This window comes from Palaemon carinicauda, chromosome 22 (assembly GCF_036898095.1).
Source record: "Palaemon carinicauda isolate YSFRI2023 chromosome 22, ASM3689809v2, whole genome shotgun sequence".
NCBI lineage: Eukaryota > Metazoa > Arthropoda > Malacostraca > Decapoda > Palaemonidae > Palaemon > Palaemon carinicauda.
In genome coordinates, this window is record NC_090746.1 from 56,871,102 (window position 1) to 56,887,935 (window position 16,834).

Sequence of the window (16,834 nt, forward strand, 5' to 3'; positions counted from 1 at the left end):
CTGATGGAAATCACCCGGCAGAGTGGAGTCAGCTTAATAGATATGCCACGAAAGCACGAATATAGTAATTTAATCACCATCAGTGGTACCATTAAGCAGGTTCAATTTGCAGCTGATCATATCGAATGGCTTCTGAGGAGTCTCACTGGTACTTAAATACTTCGATCAGCAAATGGATAAAAAAAAGGAAAAATAAAAATAAAAAAAATAAATTAAAAAAAAATAAAAATAAAAAATGAAAAAAAACAATTAAAAAAATCTAAAATGAAACCCCCCCAAAAAAGAAAAAAAAACAAAAAAAGTTTAATTTCAGTTTATTTTGTGAGGGAAAGGAGATTCAGCCGAGTTTTGCCAGGACTAAACCTTCATATAATTGTGCTCAATCCAATCAGGACAAGTTCGAGATACCACATCCACAGGAGGGAGATCCCCCCCCCCCACCGGGATCTACGGACTGACTGATTGACAGACAGCTAGAGGGAGGATACTTGGAAGGACTGACCAGCTTGGAGGATGCAAGGTTTAACTATCCAGCTTGAATTACAACTCTTGGAATAACCTGGAGGACAATGGCCTACTGAGGGAAGAAACCCCGCTGATTCTAGTATGCTCTGTACCTTGATGGACGAGTACAAGCCGTTTGTCAAGTGTACAAATGGTCGGATATCTAGACCTATTCTTTCGGATATCAACCTTCGGGTGGTTCTGGGGAAATAATCTAGAAGACCGGCTCTGCAGAGGGAGCGAGCTAGGCTTCTTCTGGTAGGCAGTCTTGTCCTTACAGGTTGGACCAAGATAATCAGCTATTGAAGGAAGCTGCGCCTCTTCGGAGCAGGTCAGTCTGGAAAGGTGTTCCGATATCAAATGGCTGCTGATGAAGTTTGAAGAACTGGGATGAGCAGAGTAAGTTTTGGTCCTTACAATATGTGAGCTGATGCCCTCACAAAATTCTTCATTTTTTTAGGCTTAAGGTTTTTTTTTATAGGTTTAAGGTTTGTTTTTAGGCTTAAGGTTTTTTTTTCTTAGGTTTAAGGTTTTTTTAGGCTTAACGTTTTTTTTAGGCTTAGGGTTTTTTTTTAGGCTTAAGGTTTTTTTTAGGTTTAAGGTTCTTTTTTAGGCTTAAGGACTGGCTATGCAGGTGAAAAAACCCTGATAATGATGAATGAGCGTGTCTTGTCTGAGTGGGTAAAATGACGCTTGGCTTCACCGCCCGGCCTAGAATGGCACTTGGCTTCACCGCCTGGCCTAAAATGGCACTTGGCTTCACCGCCTGGGCAAAATGGTGCTTGGCTTCACCACCTGGCCCGCTTGGCTTCACTGCCCGGCCCAACAATGGCACTTGGCTTCACCACTTGGCCTGCTTGGCTTCAATGCCCGGCCCAACAATGGCGCTTGGCTTCACCGCCTGGCCCGCTTGGCTTCATTGCCCGGCACAACAATGGTGCTTGGCTTCACCGCCTGGCCCGCTTGGCTTCATCGCCCGGCACATCAATGGCGCTTGGCTTCATTGCCTGGCCCGCTTGGCTTCATCGTTCGGCATAACAATGGTGCTTGGCTTCACCGCCTGGCCCGGCACAACAATGGCGCTTGGCTTCATCGCCCGGCACAACAATGGCGCTTGGCTTCATTGCCTGGCCCGCTTGGCTTCATCGCCTGGCACAACAATGGCGCTTGGCTTCACCGCCTGGCCCGCTTGGCTTCATCGCCCGGCACAACAATGGAGCTTGGCTTCACCGCCTGCCCCGCTTGGCTTCATCGCCCGGCACAACAATGGCCCTTGGCTTCACCGCCTGGCCCGCTTGGCTTCATCGCCCGGCACAACAATGGCGCTTGGCTACACCGCCTGGCCCGCTTGGCTTCATCGCCCGGCACAACAATGGCCCTTGGCTTCACCGCCTGGCCCGCGTGGCTTCATCGTCCGTCACAACAATGGCGCTTGGCTTCATCCCCTGGCACAACAATGGCGCTTGGCTTCATTGCCTGGCCCGCTTGGCTTCATCGCCCGGCACAACAATGGCCCTTGGCTTTACCGCCTGGCCCGCGTGGCTTCATCGCCTGGCACAACAATGGCGCTTGGCTTTATCGCCCGGCACAACAATGGTGCTTGGCTTCATTGCCTGGCCCGCTTGGCTTCATCGCCCGGCACAACAATGGCGCTTGGCGTCATTGCCTGGCCCGCTTGGCTTCATCGCCCGGCACAACAATGGCGCTTGGCTTCATCGCCCTGCACAACAATAGCGCTTGGCTTCATCGCCCGGCACAACAATGGCGCTTGGCTTCATCGCCCGGCACAACAATGGCGCTTGGCTTCATCGCCCGGCACAACAATGGCGCTTGGCTTTATTGCCTGGCCCGCTTGGCTTCATCGCCCGGCACAACAATGGCCCTTGGCTTCACCGCCTGGCCCGCGTGGCTTCATCGCCCGGCACAACAATGGCCCTTGGCTTCACCGCCTGGCCCACGTGGCTTCATCGCCCGGCACAACAATGGCCCTTGGCTACACCACCTGGCCCGCGTGGCTTCATTACCCGGCACAACAATGGCGCTTGGCTTCACCGCCTGGCCCTCTTGGCTTCATCGCCCGGCACAACAATGGCGCTTGGCTTCATCGCCTGGCCCGCTTGGCTTCGCCGCCTGGCCCAACAATAGCGCTTAGGATTGTTAAATTGATTTTTTTTTCTTTTTTTTTTTAGACTTAAGGTTTTTTTTTTCAGGCTTAAGGACTGGCTATGCAGGTGAAGAACCTCTGATAATGATGAATGAGCACATCCTGTTTGGGTGGGGAAAATGATGCTTGGTTTCACTGCCTGGCCTACAATGGCACTTGGCTTCACTGCCTGGACCGCTTGGCTTCACCGCACGGACCACTTGGCTTAACCGCCAGGCCCAAACATAACACTTGGCTTCATCCCCGGCCCAACAATGGCGCTTGGCTTCACCGCCTGGCCTACAATGGCGCTTGGCTTCACCGCCTGGCCTACAATGGCGCTTGGTTTCACCACCTGGCCGGCTTGGTTTTACCGCCTGGCCTACAATGGCGCTTGGCTTCACAGCCCAACCCAACAATGGCGCTTGGCTTCACAGCCTGGCCCGCTTGGCTTCAGTGCCCGGCTTACAATGGCGCTTGGTTTCACCGCTTGGCCCGCTTGGCTTTAACGCCCAGCAAAACAATGGTGCTTGGCTTCACCACCTGGCACGCTTGGCTTCACCGCCCGGCAAAACAATGGCGCTTGGCTTCACCGCCCGGCAAAACAATGGCTCTTGGCTTCACCGCACGGCCAAACAATGGAGCTGGGCTTCACTGCCTGGCCTGCTTGGTTTCAGTGCCCAGCTTACAATGGTGCCTGGTTTCACCGCCTGGCCCGCTTTGCTTCACCGCTCGGCTTACAATGGCGGTTGGCTTCACCACCTGGTCCGCTTGGCTTTACCGCCCAGCTCAACAATGGCGCTTGGCTTCACCACCTGGCCTGCTTGGCTTCACCGCCCGGCCCAACAATGGCGCTTGGTTTCAACGCCTGGCCTGTTTGGCTTCAGTGCCCGGCTTATAATGGCGCTTGGCTTCACCGTCTGGCCTGCTTAGCTTCACCGCCCGGCTTACAATGGCGCTGGGCTTCACCACTTGGCCTGCTTGGCTTTAACACCCAGCACAACAATGTTGCTTGGCTCCACCGCCCGGCCTAAATATGACGCTTGGCTTCACCGCCTGGCAAAACAATGGCCCTTGGCTTCACCACTGAATTTTAAGTATCATCAATCATGAATGACTACTAATAGGCTAGCTGGAGTGAGGGGAGTTGGCCGAAAGCTACTTCAGAAGGAAGGGCAACCTCTGGCGCGGCGGAAAAACCCATAAGTTCAATTCCCAAAATGCTGAAGTAGCTTTCAAATTGCTTCTCTAAGTAATCCAACTCAAATATGTCATGACACCACAAATAGGCTAGCTGGAGTTGGACGAAAGCTATTTCAGAAGGAAGGGCAACCTCTGGCGCGGCGGAAAAACCTGTAAGTTCAATGCCCAAAATGCTGAAGTAGCTTTCAAATTGCTTCTCTAAGTAATCCAACTCAAATATAAGTCATGACACCACTAATAGGCTAGCTGGAGTTTGCCGAAAGCTATTTCAGAAGGAAGGGCAACCTCTGGCGCGGCAGAAAAACCCGTAAGTTCAATGCCCAAAATGCTGAAGTAGCTTTCAAATTGCTTCTCTAAGTAATCCAACTCAAATATAAGTTATGACACCACTAATAGGCTAGCTGGAGTTGGCCGAAAGCTATTTCAGAAGGAAGGGCAACCTCTGGCGCGGCGGAAAAACCCGAAAGTTCAATGCCCAAAATGCTGAAGTAGCTTTCAAATTGATTCTCAAAGTAATCCCATTCAAATATAAGTCATGACACCACTAATAGGCTAGCTGGAGTTGGCCAAAAGCTATTCCAGAAGGAAGGGCAACCTCTGGCGCGGCGGAAAAACCCGTAAGTTCAATGCCCAAAATGCTGAAGTAGCTTTCAAATTGCTTCTCTAAGTAATCCAACTCAAATATAACTCATGACAACACTAATAGGCTAGCTGGAGTTGGCCGAAAGCTATTTCAGAAGGAAGGGCAACCTCTGGCGCGGCGGAAAAACCCGAAAGTTCAATGCCCAAAATGCTGAAGTTGCTTTCAAATTGCTACTTTAAGTAATCCAACTCAAATATGTCATGACACCACAAATAGGCTAGCTGGAGTTGGCCGAAAGCTATTTCAGAAGGAAGGGCAACCTCTGGCGCGGCGGAAAAACCTGTAAGTTCAATGCCCAAAATGCTGAAGTAGCTTTCAAATTGCTTCTCTAAGTAATCCAACTCAAATATGTCATGACAACACAAATAGGCTAGCTGGAGTTGGCCGAAAGCTATTTCAGGAGGAAGGGCAACCTCTGGCGCGGCGGAAAAACCTGTAAGTTCAATGCCCAAAATGCTGAAGTAGCTTTCAAATTGCTTCTCTAAGTAATCCAACTCAAATATAACTCATGACACCACTAATAGGCTAGCTGGAGTTGGCCGAAAGCTATTTCAGAAGGAATGGCAATCTCTGGCGCGGCGGAAAAACCCGTAAGTTCAATGCCCAAAATACTGAAGTAGCTTTCAAATTGCTTCTCTAAGTAATCCGACTCAAATACAAGACATGAGTTATCATAAGACATTCATGAAGTACTGATGACATTTGAATTAAGATGAAAATAAAATTGAAAAGAGGACGGAAGGAAGAAGGGTCGTGGGAACCAAGCCTGCAATAATGGATGTAGGCAAAAACCCACCTGATGAGCCCCTTGGTAAGGGCGAAACCCTTATGTATTTACTTTGGTAATAGTATGTATGAAATAATTTATATATATATATATATATATATATATATATATATATATATATATATATATTTTTATATATATATATATATATATATATATATATATATATATATATATATATATATATATGTATGTATGTATGGATATCTGCATACAAACTCAGACACACATGAAGGCCCACACCACCATATAGATTATCCGTATAGCTTTTATCTGAAGGGAGTGTGTAATTAGAATCCAGTTGACTTTCGACTGTTGGCCATCAGAGGGCTCTTCTTACAGCTTCAACTATTCTAAGCCGTATTTGATGGAACCTACATTGTTCAAAACTCAAGTAACTACGGCCGGCTCATAATACCTGAAGCTGTAAGCATCACCCTCCAAAGGCCAACTCTCAACATTCAATGGGATTCTGATTATACGCTCTCTTCTAGCAGAAAGCCGTATAGATAACCTCTGCGGTGATGTGTGGGCCGAGTGTGTGCTAGATTATGTGGGCACATAATGTGTATAATATATACATATATATATATATATATATATATATATATATATATATATATATATATAATGCTTAAATCATAGAAGTATTACATTTCAAAATGCTTTCTTAGGTAAAGAAATGTTAAACCAGTAACTAGAATTACCATTTATATAAAATCAGGCAAAATACCAACACGGTAACGACTCTACTGAATAAAATAAACACGTACATACGTACCACGTACGCCCATATACATGTACACAGAGCGAGTACACCACAGCACAATCAAAAATACGTCCTGCAAAACCGTGCAATGTTGCAAAAGCTAAATAATTTCTCTCCCAAAGAGTCAAAAGAAATTTCCCATTACCTCCGCATCCAATAAATATTTCGAACGGAAATATATTTATCATCAACGCATATGCAATACAGCTATCGCAAGGTGGAACACTGTCCTCATTAGATGCATCTAGATGAATTCACCTTCATCAATCAATAGTTGGATGTTAATTAGATCTTAATTAGCTCTAACGGAAGGATAAAAGTTTAAACGCCTGTCTAAAATGGCGTTTGGAAATAGCAGGTGGGAGAATATAACACCTTTCTGTTCTCCATTTCTCTAGGTCGTAAATTATGAAGTCATGAACGAGGGGTCAGCCCACCCACGCCCACGGGGGTGTGGGTCTCGCGCTCGCTCTCTCTCTCTCTCTCTCTCTCTCTCTCTCTCTCTCTCTCTCTCTCTCTCTCTCTCTCTCTCTCAATGCAGTAAACTTGATACAAATGAAATTGATTTTTGTATTTTGGGAGTGAGTGACTTATTTCAATTTCGTATATATATGACTGGAATAATATTTCTCTCTCTCTCTCTCTCTCTCTCTCTCTCTCTCTCTCTCTCTCTCTCTCTCTCTCTCTCTCTCTGTCAGATAAAGTAATCAACACCTTTTCAATGACGCAATCGTAAATGTACAAATGAGTGGCAGACAGTTACTCTCTCTCTCTCTCTCTCTCTCTCTCTCTCTCTCTCTCTCTCTCTCTCTCTCTCTCCCAAAGATAATAGTGTTCCTTTTTAATTGCCTGTTCCAATAATTCATATTTAGACCTAAGACCTGTTTTTAATCTAGCGTTATTCAATTGTCTAAACTCTGACTTATTTGGAACTATGAAGATATAGAGCTGTGGGATCCCATTCTCTTTTATAAGTATACGATCTCTTTGTATATGTATTCTCATCGTTGCCCCTCAATGTCAATATAGTTAATTCTTTTTAGTGAGGCAGATTTGCACCGACTCGCAGGGGTGATCTTTTAGCTCGGAAAAGTTTCCTGATCGCTGATTGGTTGGACAAGATCATTCTAACCAATCAGATAGCAGGAAACTTTTCCGAGCTAAAAGGGCACCGCTGAGTGTCGGTGTAAATGCGCCTCATTAAAAAAAAATGAGTATAGTAGGCATAAAGTACAAACTACAATCAAGTCTTTTCATTTTTCATTTCATGGCTGAAATACACATGGTTATATTTATCCGCTATTTTGTACAAGCTTCTGGGGACCAGATGCTTCCCTCTTCAGGCAATTCGATTCTGCTGAAGAGGGGCCAGTTATATTATCGGATTTAGAAGCTAAATTAGATTTTGAAGCTGATTCAAAAAAGGATGAAAATACGTCTATGATCATAATAGCGGATATGGTAAATCTATGATACGTTAACTTCAAGCCAAATACATGAACCACATATTTTTCCTACTCGCTATATATATATATATATATATATATATATATATATATATATATATATATATATATATATATATATATAAAAGGCTCTTAATTTTTACAGATTATGTACCCAATCCTAAGACAACAACAACACCACCACCACCAGCAACAACAACAACAATAATAATATGTGTGAAATTTACTTTAAACGAAAAAGATTTTTTCCGGCTTCCGAGATTTCTCAGCGAAGCTAAGCCAAGACGGCTCGGTTTCTAAAGAGCTGAAAAAAATGTCAATTTTTTTTATTTAGAGAAACTCTATATCAATTTAAAGGACTTCATTTGTTGCACAATAAAATGACAGTAAAATCTATTAGTAAATTCAACTTTCGATGTTAATAAATCTTTTATATTTCATCTTTTTTTCGGTGAAAGTTTTCCGAGAATTTCTCCTTGGAAAGGATGGAAAGAGATTGTTCAATGGCGGAGATATTTTAATGTTCCGAAGAAGGAAAGAAATGAGAATCTTACGACAGAGGTTCTTAAATCGATAACAAAAGAAAGAGGAGTTCCCCCCTCCCCCCCTCTAGAAGGGGGAATTTCCCTCCCCGGTAGCTCAGGGTTTCTCTCAGAGCCAACGAAATTGTCTCCAGAGTCTTCAAGAATCATTCTTGTCTTTCCGGTGTCTCCAAAAAGATTCCCGATCCAAAGGGTCTCCGGGAATCGTTTGAGGGAAAATTTACGTTTTTAATATTATACCTGAAAAAAGAAGAATCTAGTCATCTATCATATAGATTTTTCAAAGCAAATCAAAATGAATAAGAGTTTTCTAGGAATGCTAAACATGCAGCAAGGAGAAACAAACAAGATGTCCCAGTTTAATACTGGTCATCTTCAAGTTAAAACAGTTTGCGGTGTGGTTTTCACGGAACCACAAGAGGAAGCATCCTTAATGTATAGGATGACCTCTTGGATAAGGTCTAAGGACCCCTTCAACTCTGAGGTCGGGATGGAGGAGAAGGTGAAAGGAGGACCCCCAGAGGAAAAGGAACAGAAAAGAGAAGAGGTGGAGAAGAAGGAGAATGAGAATGTTCAAAAGCCATTGGAGGAACGCATCAGTTCCCTGGAAAAGGAACTGGAAGCAGCGTTTGCAGAGATCAGCTCCAGAAAGGAAGTAGAATCGAAATTCTTAGCAGAGAATGAAGAGCTGAGAGCAGAGAATCAACATCTCTCTAAAATTATTGGAACTCTTCAAATCGATAAGAAAATCGAGATGGAAAATTTGGTATCCAAGAATGACGACCTGGAACGAACAAACGAACATCTAAAACAGGAACTCTGCAATAAAAAAGTTGTCCTTGAACAATATAAAAATAAATCAATGGAAAAAGACAAATCAAATATCAAACTGACTCAGAAATTAGAAAAAGTTCGTCATAACAAAAGGAAACTGGAAAAGTTCGTTGAAAAGAAGATGGAAGTAATTGAGCAGATTTCAGAACAGAGACTTGAACTCCAAAAGAGCCTCGACGAGGCAAGGATAAATTATCTTATCAGAAATGGCCGCTACAAATGCCTTTTACAAGAGTTAGAAACTCTAAAGAAAGAAAATTTGAATAAATTGAGTGACTTTGAGCAACAAAATATTCAATTGAGGGAGGAACTGGAAAAATTCAAGTCTGAAAAAAATGTTAGTTTGAAGGACGAGCTGCTTGCGGCAAATGATATCATCCCTTCACTCAAGGAGGAACTTGAAGGGGGAGATAAGAAGAAAGAAAACAGACCTGGAATAAGGAAAGTGAAACTTAACAGGACAGGTTTAGAAATCTCGACCGAGATGGATATTAAGGATGGTCAGAAGAAAAATGTCCAAAAGGATATCAGAGACAATAAAAGTGAGGAAAAAGTAGTCGAGGCAGAGGACCAGGATCCCAACGGACGTAAGGCTGAGAAGGAGGAAGTTGCAGGGGCATCTGGTGTGGGTCAGGTGCTTGGCTGGCTACTAGCCTCAAAAGGCGCTCTCCCTGACACCAACAACCGCCAAGAAGAGCAGCAGCTCGAAAAGGAAACTTCCAGGGACGAGGAGTAGGAGGAGAAGGAGGAGGAGGAGAAGCAAAAGGAAGAAAAGATTGCAAAAACTACTAGAAAACCTATCGTGTTTGACCTGGAACCCGAGAAGCCAAAAAGTAGTCGCATCACCTTCCAAGGTGAAAAGGTTAGAGCCACCACCACAAGGGACTGTGGCCTCAACGGGTACGTGGCTGTCGACTTGAATGTCCCGAGGGAGTTCCACAGAGCCATATATGGAGTGGAAGGAAGGACGCTGATGGAAATCACCCGGCAGAGTGGAGTCAGCTTAATAGATATGCCACGAAAGCACGAATATAGTAATTTAATCACCATCAGTGGTACCATTAAACAGGTTCAATTAGCAGCTGATCATATCGAATGGCTTCTGAGGAGTCTCACTGGTACTTAAATACTTCGATCAGCAAATGGATAAAAAAAGGAAAAAAAAAAAAAAATAAAAAGAAATAAAAAAAAAAATAAAAAAAAAATAAATAAAAATCTATAATGAAAAACCCCAAAAAAGAAAGAAAAAAAGTTTAATTTCAGTTTATTTTGTGAGGGAAAGGAGATTCAGCCGAGTTTTGCCAGGACTAAACCTTCATATAATTGTGCTCAATCCAATCAGGACAAGTTCGAGATACCACATCCACAGGACGGAGATCCCCCCCCCCCCACCGGGATCTACGGACTGACTGATTGACAGACAGCTTGAGGGAGGATACTTGGAAGGACTGACCAGCTTGAAGGATGCAAGGTTTACCTATCCAGCTTGAATTACAACTCTTGGAATAACCTGGAGGACAATGGCCTACTGAGGGAAGAAACCCCGCTGATTCTAGTATGCTCTGTACCTTGAGGTTTTTTTTAGGCTTAAGGTTTTTTTTTTTAGGTTTAAGGTTTGTTTTTAGGCTTAAGGTTTTTTTTTCTTAGTTTAAGTTTTTTTTAGGCTGAAGGTTTTTTTGGGCTTAAGGTTTTTTTAGGCTTAACATTTTTTTTAGGCTTAAGGCTTTTTTTTAGGCTTAAGGTTTTTTTTGGTTTAAGGTTCTTTTTTAGGCTTAAGGACTGGCTATGAAGGTGAAGAAACCCTGATAATGATGAATGAGCATGTCTTGTTTGAGTGGATAAAATGACGCTTGGCTTCGCCGCCCGGCCTACAATGGCACTTGGCTTCATCGCCTGGCCTAAAATGGCACTTGGCTTCACCGCCTGGGCAAAATGGCGCTTGGCTTCACCATCTGGCCCGCTTGGCTTCACTGCCCGGCCCAACAATGGCGCTTGGCTTCACCACCTGGCCTGCTTGGCTTCAATGCCCGGCCCAACAATGGCGCTTGGCTTCACCGCCTGGCCCGCATAGCTTCATTGCCCGGCACAACAATGGTGCTTGGCTTCACCGCCTGGCCCGCTTGGCTTCATCGCCCGGCACATCAATGGCGCTTGGCTTCATTGCCTGGCCCGCTTGGCTTCATCGTCCGGCACAACAATGGCGCTTGGCTTCACCGCCTGGCCCGGCACAACAATGGCGCTTGGCTTCATCGCCCGGCACAACAATTGAGCTTGGCTTCATCGCCCGGCACAACAATGGCGCTTGGCTTCATTGCCTGGCCCGCTTGGCTTCATCGCCCGGTACAACAATGGCGCTTGGCTTCACCGCCTGGCCCGCTTGGCTTCATCGCCCGGCACAACAATGGGGCTTGGCTTCATTGCCCGGCACAACAATGGTGCTTGGCTTCATTGCCTGGACCGCTTGGCTTCACCGCCTGGCCCACTTGGCTTCACCACCCGGCACAACAATGGCCCTTGGCTTCACCGCCTGGCCCGCGTGGCTTCATCGCCCGGCACAACAATGGCGCTTGGCTTCATCCCCCGGCACAACAATGGCGCTTGGCTTCATTGCCTGTCCCGCTTGGCTTCATCGCCCAGCACAACAATGGTCCTTGGCTTTACCGCCTGGCCCGCGTGGCTTCATCGCCCGGCACAACAATGGCGCTTGGCTTCATCGCCCGGCACAACAATGGTGCTTGGCTTCATTGCCTGGTCCGCTTGGCTTCATAGCCCGGCACAACAACGGCGCTTGGCGTCATTGCCTGGCCCGCTTGGCTTCATCGCCCGGCACAACAATGGCGCTTGACTTCACCGCCTGGCCCGGCACAACAATGGCGCTTGGCCTCATCGCCCGGCACAACAATGGCACTTGGCTTTATAGCCTGGCCGCTTGGCTTCATCGCCCGGCACAACGATGGCCCTTGGCTTCACCGCCTGACCCGCGTGGCTTCATCGCCCGGCACAACGATAGCCCTTGGCTTCACCGCCTGGCCCGCGTGGCTTCATCGCCCGGCACAACAATGGCCCTTGGCTTCACCGCCTGGCCCGCTTGGCTTCATCGCCCGGCACAACAATGGCCCTTGGCTTCACCGCCTGGCCCGCGTGGCTTCATCGCCCGGCACAACAATGGCGCTTGGCTTCACCGCCTGGCCCGCTTGGCTTCATCGCCCGGCACAACAATGGCGCTTGGCTTCACCGCCTGGCCCGCTTGGCTTCGCGGCCTGGCCCAACAATAGCGCTTAGGATTGTTAAATTGATTTTTTTTTCTTTTTTTTTTTTTAGACTTAAGGTTTTTTTTCAGGCTTAAGGACTGGCTTTGCAGGTGAAGAACCTTTGATAATGATGAATGAGCGTGTCCTGTTTGGGTGGGGAAAATGACGCTTGGTTTCACTGCCTGGCCTACAATGGCGCTTGGCTTCACTGCCTGGACCTCTTGGCTTCACCGCACGGACCACTTGGCTCAACCGCCCGGCCCAAACATGACACTTGGCTTCACCCCCGGCCCAACAATGGCGCTTGGCTTCACCGCCTGGCCTACAATGGCACTTGGCTTCACCGCCTGGCCTACAATGGCGCTTGGTTTCACCACCTGGCCGGCTTGGTTTTACCGCCTGGCCTACAATGGCGCTTGGCTTCACAGCCCAACCCAACAATGGCGCTTGGCTTCACAGCCTGGCCCGCTTGGCTTCAGTGCCCGGCTTACAATGGCGCTTGGTTTCACCGCCTGGCCCGCTTGGCTTCAACGGCCGGCAAAACAATGTTGCTTGGCTTCACTACCTGGCACGCTTGGCTTCAACGCCTGGCCTACAATGGCGCTTGGCTTGACTGCCCGGCAAAACAATGGCACTTGGCTTCACCGCCTGGCCCGCTTGGCTTCACCGCACGGCCAAACAATGGCGCTTGGCTTCACTGCCTGGCCTGCTTGGTTACAGTACCCAGCTTACAATGGTGCCTGGTTTCACCGCCTGGCCTGCTTGGCTTCACCGCTCGGCTTACAATGGCGGTTGGCTTCACCACCTGGTCCGCTTGGCTTTACCGCCCAGCTCAACAATGGCGCTTGGCTTCACCACCTGGCATGTTTGGCTTCAGTGCCCGGCTTATAATGGCGCTTGGCTGCACCGTCTGGACCGCTTGGCTTCACCACCCGGCTTACAATGGCGCTTGGCTTCACCACCTGGCCTGCTTGGCTTTACCGCCCAGCACAACAATGTTGCTTGGCTTCACCGCCCGGCCTAAATATGACTCTTGGCTCCACCACCTGGCAAAACAATGGCCCTTGGCTTCACCACTGAATTTCAAGTATCATCAATCACGAATGACTACTAATAGGCTAGCTGGAGTGAGGGGAGTTGGCCGAAAGCTACTTCAGAAGGAAGGGCAACCTCTGGCGCAGCGGAAAAACCCATAAGTTCAATTCCCAAAATGCTGAAGTAGCTTTCAAATTGCTTTTCTAAGTAATCCAACTCGAATATGTTATGACACCACTAATAGGCTAGCTGGAGTTGGCCGAAAGCTATTTCAGAAGGAAGGGCAACCTTTGGCACGGCGGAAAAACCCGTAACTTCAATGCCCAAAATGCTGAAGTAGCTTTCAAATTGCTTCTCTAAGAAATCCAACTCAAATATAAGTTATGACACCACTAATAGGCTAGCTGGAGTTGGCCGAAAGCTATTTCAGAAGGAAGGGCAACCTCTAGCGCGGCGGAAAAACCCGTAAGTTCAATGCCCAAAATGCTGAAGTAGCTTTCAAATTGCTTCTCTAAGTAATCCAATTCAAATATAACTCATGACACCACTAATAGGCTAGCTGGAGTTGGCCGAAAGCTATTTCAGAAGGAAGGGCAACCTTTGGCGCGGTGGAAAAACCCGTAAGTTCAATGCCCAAAATGCTGAAGTAGCTTTCAAATTGCTTCTCTAAGTAATCCAACTCAAATATAAGTCATGACACCACTAATAGGCTAGCTGGAGTTGGCCGAAAGCTATTTCAGAAGGAAGGGCAACCTCTGGCACGGCAGGAAACCCCTAAGTTCAAAGCTCAAAATGCTGAAGTAGCTTTCAAATTGCTTCTCTAAGTAATCCAATTCAAATATAAGTCATGACACCACTAATAGGCTAGCTGGAGTTGGCCGAAAGCTATTTCAGAAGGAAGGGCAACCTCTGGCGTGGCGGAAAAACCTGTAAGTTCAATGCCCAAAATGCTGAAGTAGCTTTCAAATTGCTTCTCTAAGTAATGCAACTCAAATATAACTCATGACACCACTAATAGGCTAGCTGGAGTTGGCCGAAACATATTTCAGAAGGAAGGGCAACCTCTGGCGTGGCGGAAAAACCCGAAAGTTCAATGCCCAAAATGCTGAAGTAGCTTTCAAATTGCTTCTCTAAGTAATCCAACTCAAATATAAGTCATGACACCACTAATAGGCTAGCTGGAGTTGGCCGAAAGCTATTTCAGAAGGAAGGGCAACCTTTGGCGCGGCGTAAAAACCCGTAAGTTCAATGCCCAAAATGCTAACGTAGCTTTCAAATTGCTTCTCTAAGTAATCCATCTCAAATATAAGTCATGACACCACTAATAGGCTAGCTAGAGTTGGCCGAAAGCTATTTCAGAAGGAAGGGCAACCTCTGGCGTGGCGGAAAAACCCGTAAGTTCAATGCTCAAAATGCTGAAGTAGCTCTCAAATTGCTTCTCTAAGTAATCCAATTCAAATATAAGTCATGACACCACTAATAAGCTAGCTGGAGTTGGCCGAAAGCTATTTCAGAAGGAAGGGCAACCTCTGGCACGGCAGAAAAACCCGTAAGTTCAATGCTCAAAATGCTGAAGTAGCTTTCAAATTGCTTATCTAAGTAATCCAACTCAAATATAAGTCATGACACCACTAATAGGCTAGCTGGAGTTGGCCGAAAGCTATTTCAGAAGGAAGGGCAACCTCTGGCGTGGCGGAAAAACCCGATAGTTCAATGCCCAAAATGCTGAAGTAGCTTTCAAATTGCTTCTCTAAGTAATCCAACTCAAATATAAGTCATGACACCACTAATAGGCTAGCTGGAGTTGGCCGAAAGCTATTTCAGAAGGAAGGGCAACCTTTGCCGCGGCGTAAAAACCCGTAAGTTCAATGCCCAAAATGCTGAAGTAGCTTTCAAATTGCTTCTCTAAGTAATCCAACTCAAATATAAGTCATGACACCACTAATAGGCTAGCTGGAGTTGGCCGAAAGCTATTTCAGAAGGAAGGGCAACCTCTGGCGTGGCGGAAAAACCCGTAAGTTCAATGCTCAAAATGCTGAAGTAGCTCTCAAATTGCTTCTCTAAGTAATCCAATTCAAATATAAGTCATGACACCACTAATAAGCTAGCTGGAGTTGGCCGAAAGCTATTTCAGAAGGAAGGGCAACCTCTGGCACGGCAGAAAAACCCGTAAGTTCAATGCTCAAAATGCTGAAGTAGCTTTCAAATTGCTTATCTAAGCAATCCAACTCAAATATAAGTCATGACATCACTAATAGGCTAGCTGGAGTTGGCCGAAAGCTATTTCAGAAGGAAGGGCAACCTCTGGCGTGGCGGAAAAACCCGTAAGTTCAATGCCCAAAATGCTGAAGTAGCTTTCAAATTACTTCTCTAAGTAATCCAACTCAAATATAACTCATGACACCACTAATAGGCTAGCTGGAGTTGGCCGAAAGCTATTTCAGAAGGAAGGGCAACCTCTGGCGCGGTGGAAAAACCCGTAAGTTCAATGCCCAAAATGCTGAAGTAGCTTTCAAATTGCTTCTCTAAGTAATCCAACTCAAATATAAGTCATGACACCACTAATAGGCTAGCTGGAGTTGGCCGAAAGCTATTTCAGAAGGAAGGGCAACCTCTGGCGTAACGGAAAAACCCGTAAGTTCAATGCTCAAAATGCTGAAGTAGCTTTCAAATTGCTTCTCTAAGTAATCCAATTCAAATATAAGTCATGACACCACTAATAGGCTAGCTGGAGTTGGCCGAAAGCTATTTCAGAAGGAAGGGCAACCTCTGGCACGGCAGAAAAACCCGTAAGTTCAATGCTCAAAATGCTGAAGTAGCTTTCAAATTGCTTCTCTAAGTAATCCAATTCAAATATAAGTCATGACACCACTAATAGGCTAGCTGGAGTTGGCCGAAAGCTATTTCAGAAGGAAGGGCAACCTCTGGCATGACGGAAAAACCCGTAAGTTCAATGCTCAAAATGCTGAAGTAGCTTTCAAATTGCTTCTCTAAGTAATCCAATTCAAATATAAGTCATGACACCACTAATAGGCTAGCTGGAGTTGGCCGAAAGCTATTTCAGAAGGAAGGGCAACCTCTGGCGTGGCGGAAAAACCAGTAAGTTCAATGCCCAAAATGCTGAAGTAGCTTTCAAATTGCTTCTCTAAGTAATCCAACTCAAATATAACTCATGACACCACTAATAGGCTAGCTGGAGTTGGCCGAAAGCTATTTCAGAAGGAAGGGCAACCTCTGGCGTGGCGGAAAAACCCGTAAGTTCAATGCCCAAAATGCTGAAGTAGCTTTCAAATTGCTTCTCTAAGTAATCCAACTCAAATATAACTCATGACACCACTAATAGGGTAGCTGGAGTTGGCCGAAAGCTATTTCAGAAGGAAGGGCAACCTTTGGCGCGGCGGAAAAACCCGTAAGTTCAATGCCCAAAATGCTGAAGTAGCTTTCAAATTACTTCTCTAAGTAATCCAACTCAAATATAAGTCATGACACCACTAATAGGCTAGCTGGAGTTGGCCGAAAGCTATTTCAGAAGGAAGGGCAACCTCTGGCGTGGCGGAAAAACCCGTAAGTTCAATGCTCAAAATGCTGAAGTAGCTTTCAAATTGCTTCTCTAAGTAATCCAATTCAAATATAAGTCATGACACCACTAATAAGCTA

The 16,834-nt window shown here is 46.0% G+C and overlaps 2 protein-coding genes across 2 annotated transcripts in view; both read left to right on the top strand.

Annotated features, from left to right (window-relative positions):
• Nucleotides 1–7,522, top strand: part of LOC137615890 (uncharacterized) — a 9,045-nt gene extending 1,523 nt beyond the window's left edge. Inside the window, exon 3 of the mRNA XM_068345577.1 lies at nucleotides 7,377–7,522. Coding sequence (XP_068201678.1) covers nucleotides 7,377–7,522 — 146 coding nt within the window. The remainder of the gene's footprint in view (nucleotides 1–7,376) is intronic.
• Nucleotides 7,523–8,352: 830 nt separating this feature from the next.
• LOC137615891 (calponin homology domain-containing protein DDB_G0272472-like) lies at nucleotides 8,353–9,627 on the top strand. The gene has a single exon (XM_068345578.1). The coding sequence runs from the start codon at nucleotides 8,353–8,355 to the stop codon at nucleotides 9,625–9,627; it is 1,275 nt and encodes a 424-aa protein (XP_068201679.1).
• The last annotated feature ends 7,207 nt before the right edge of the window (nucleotides 9,628–16,834 follow it).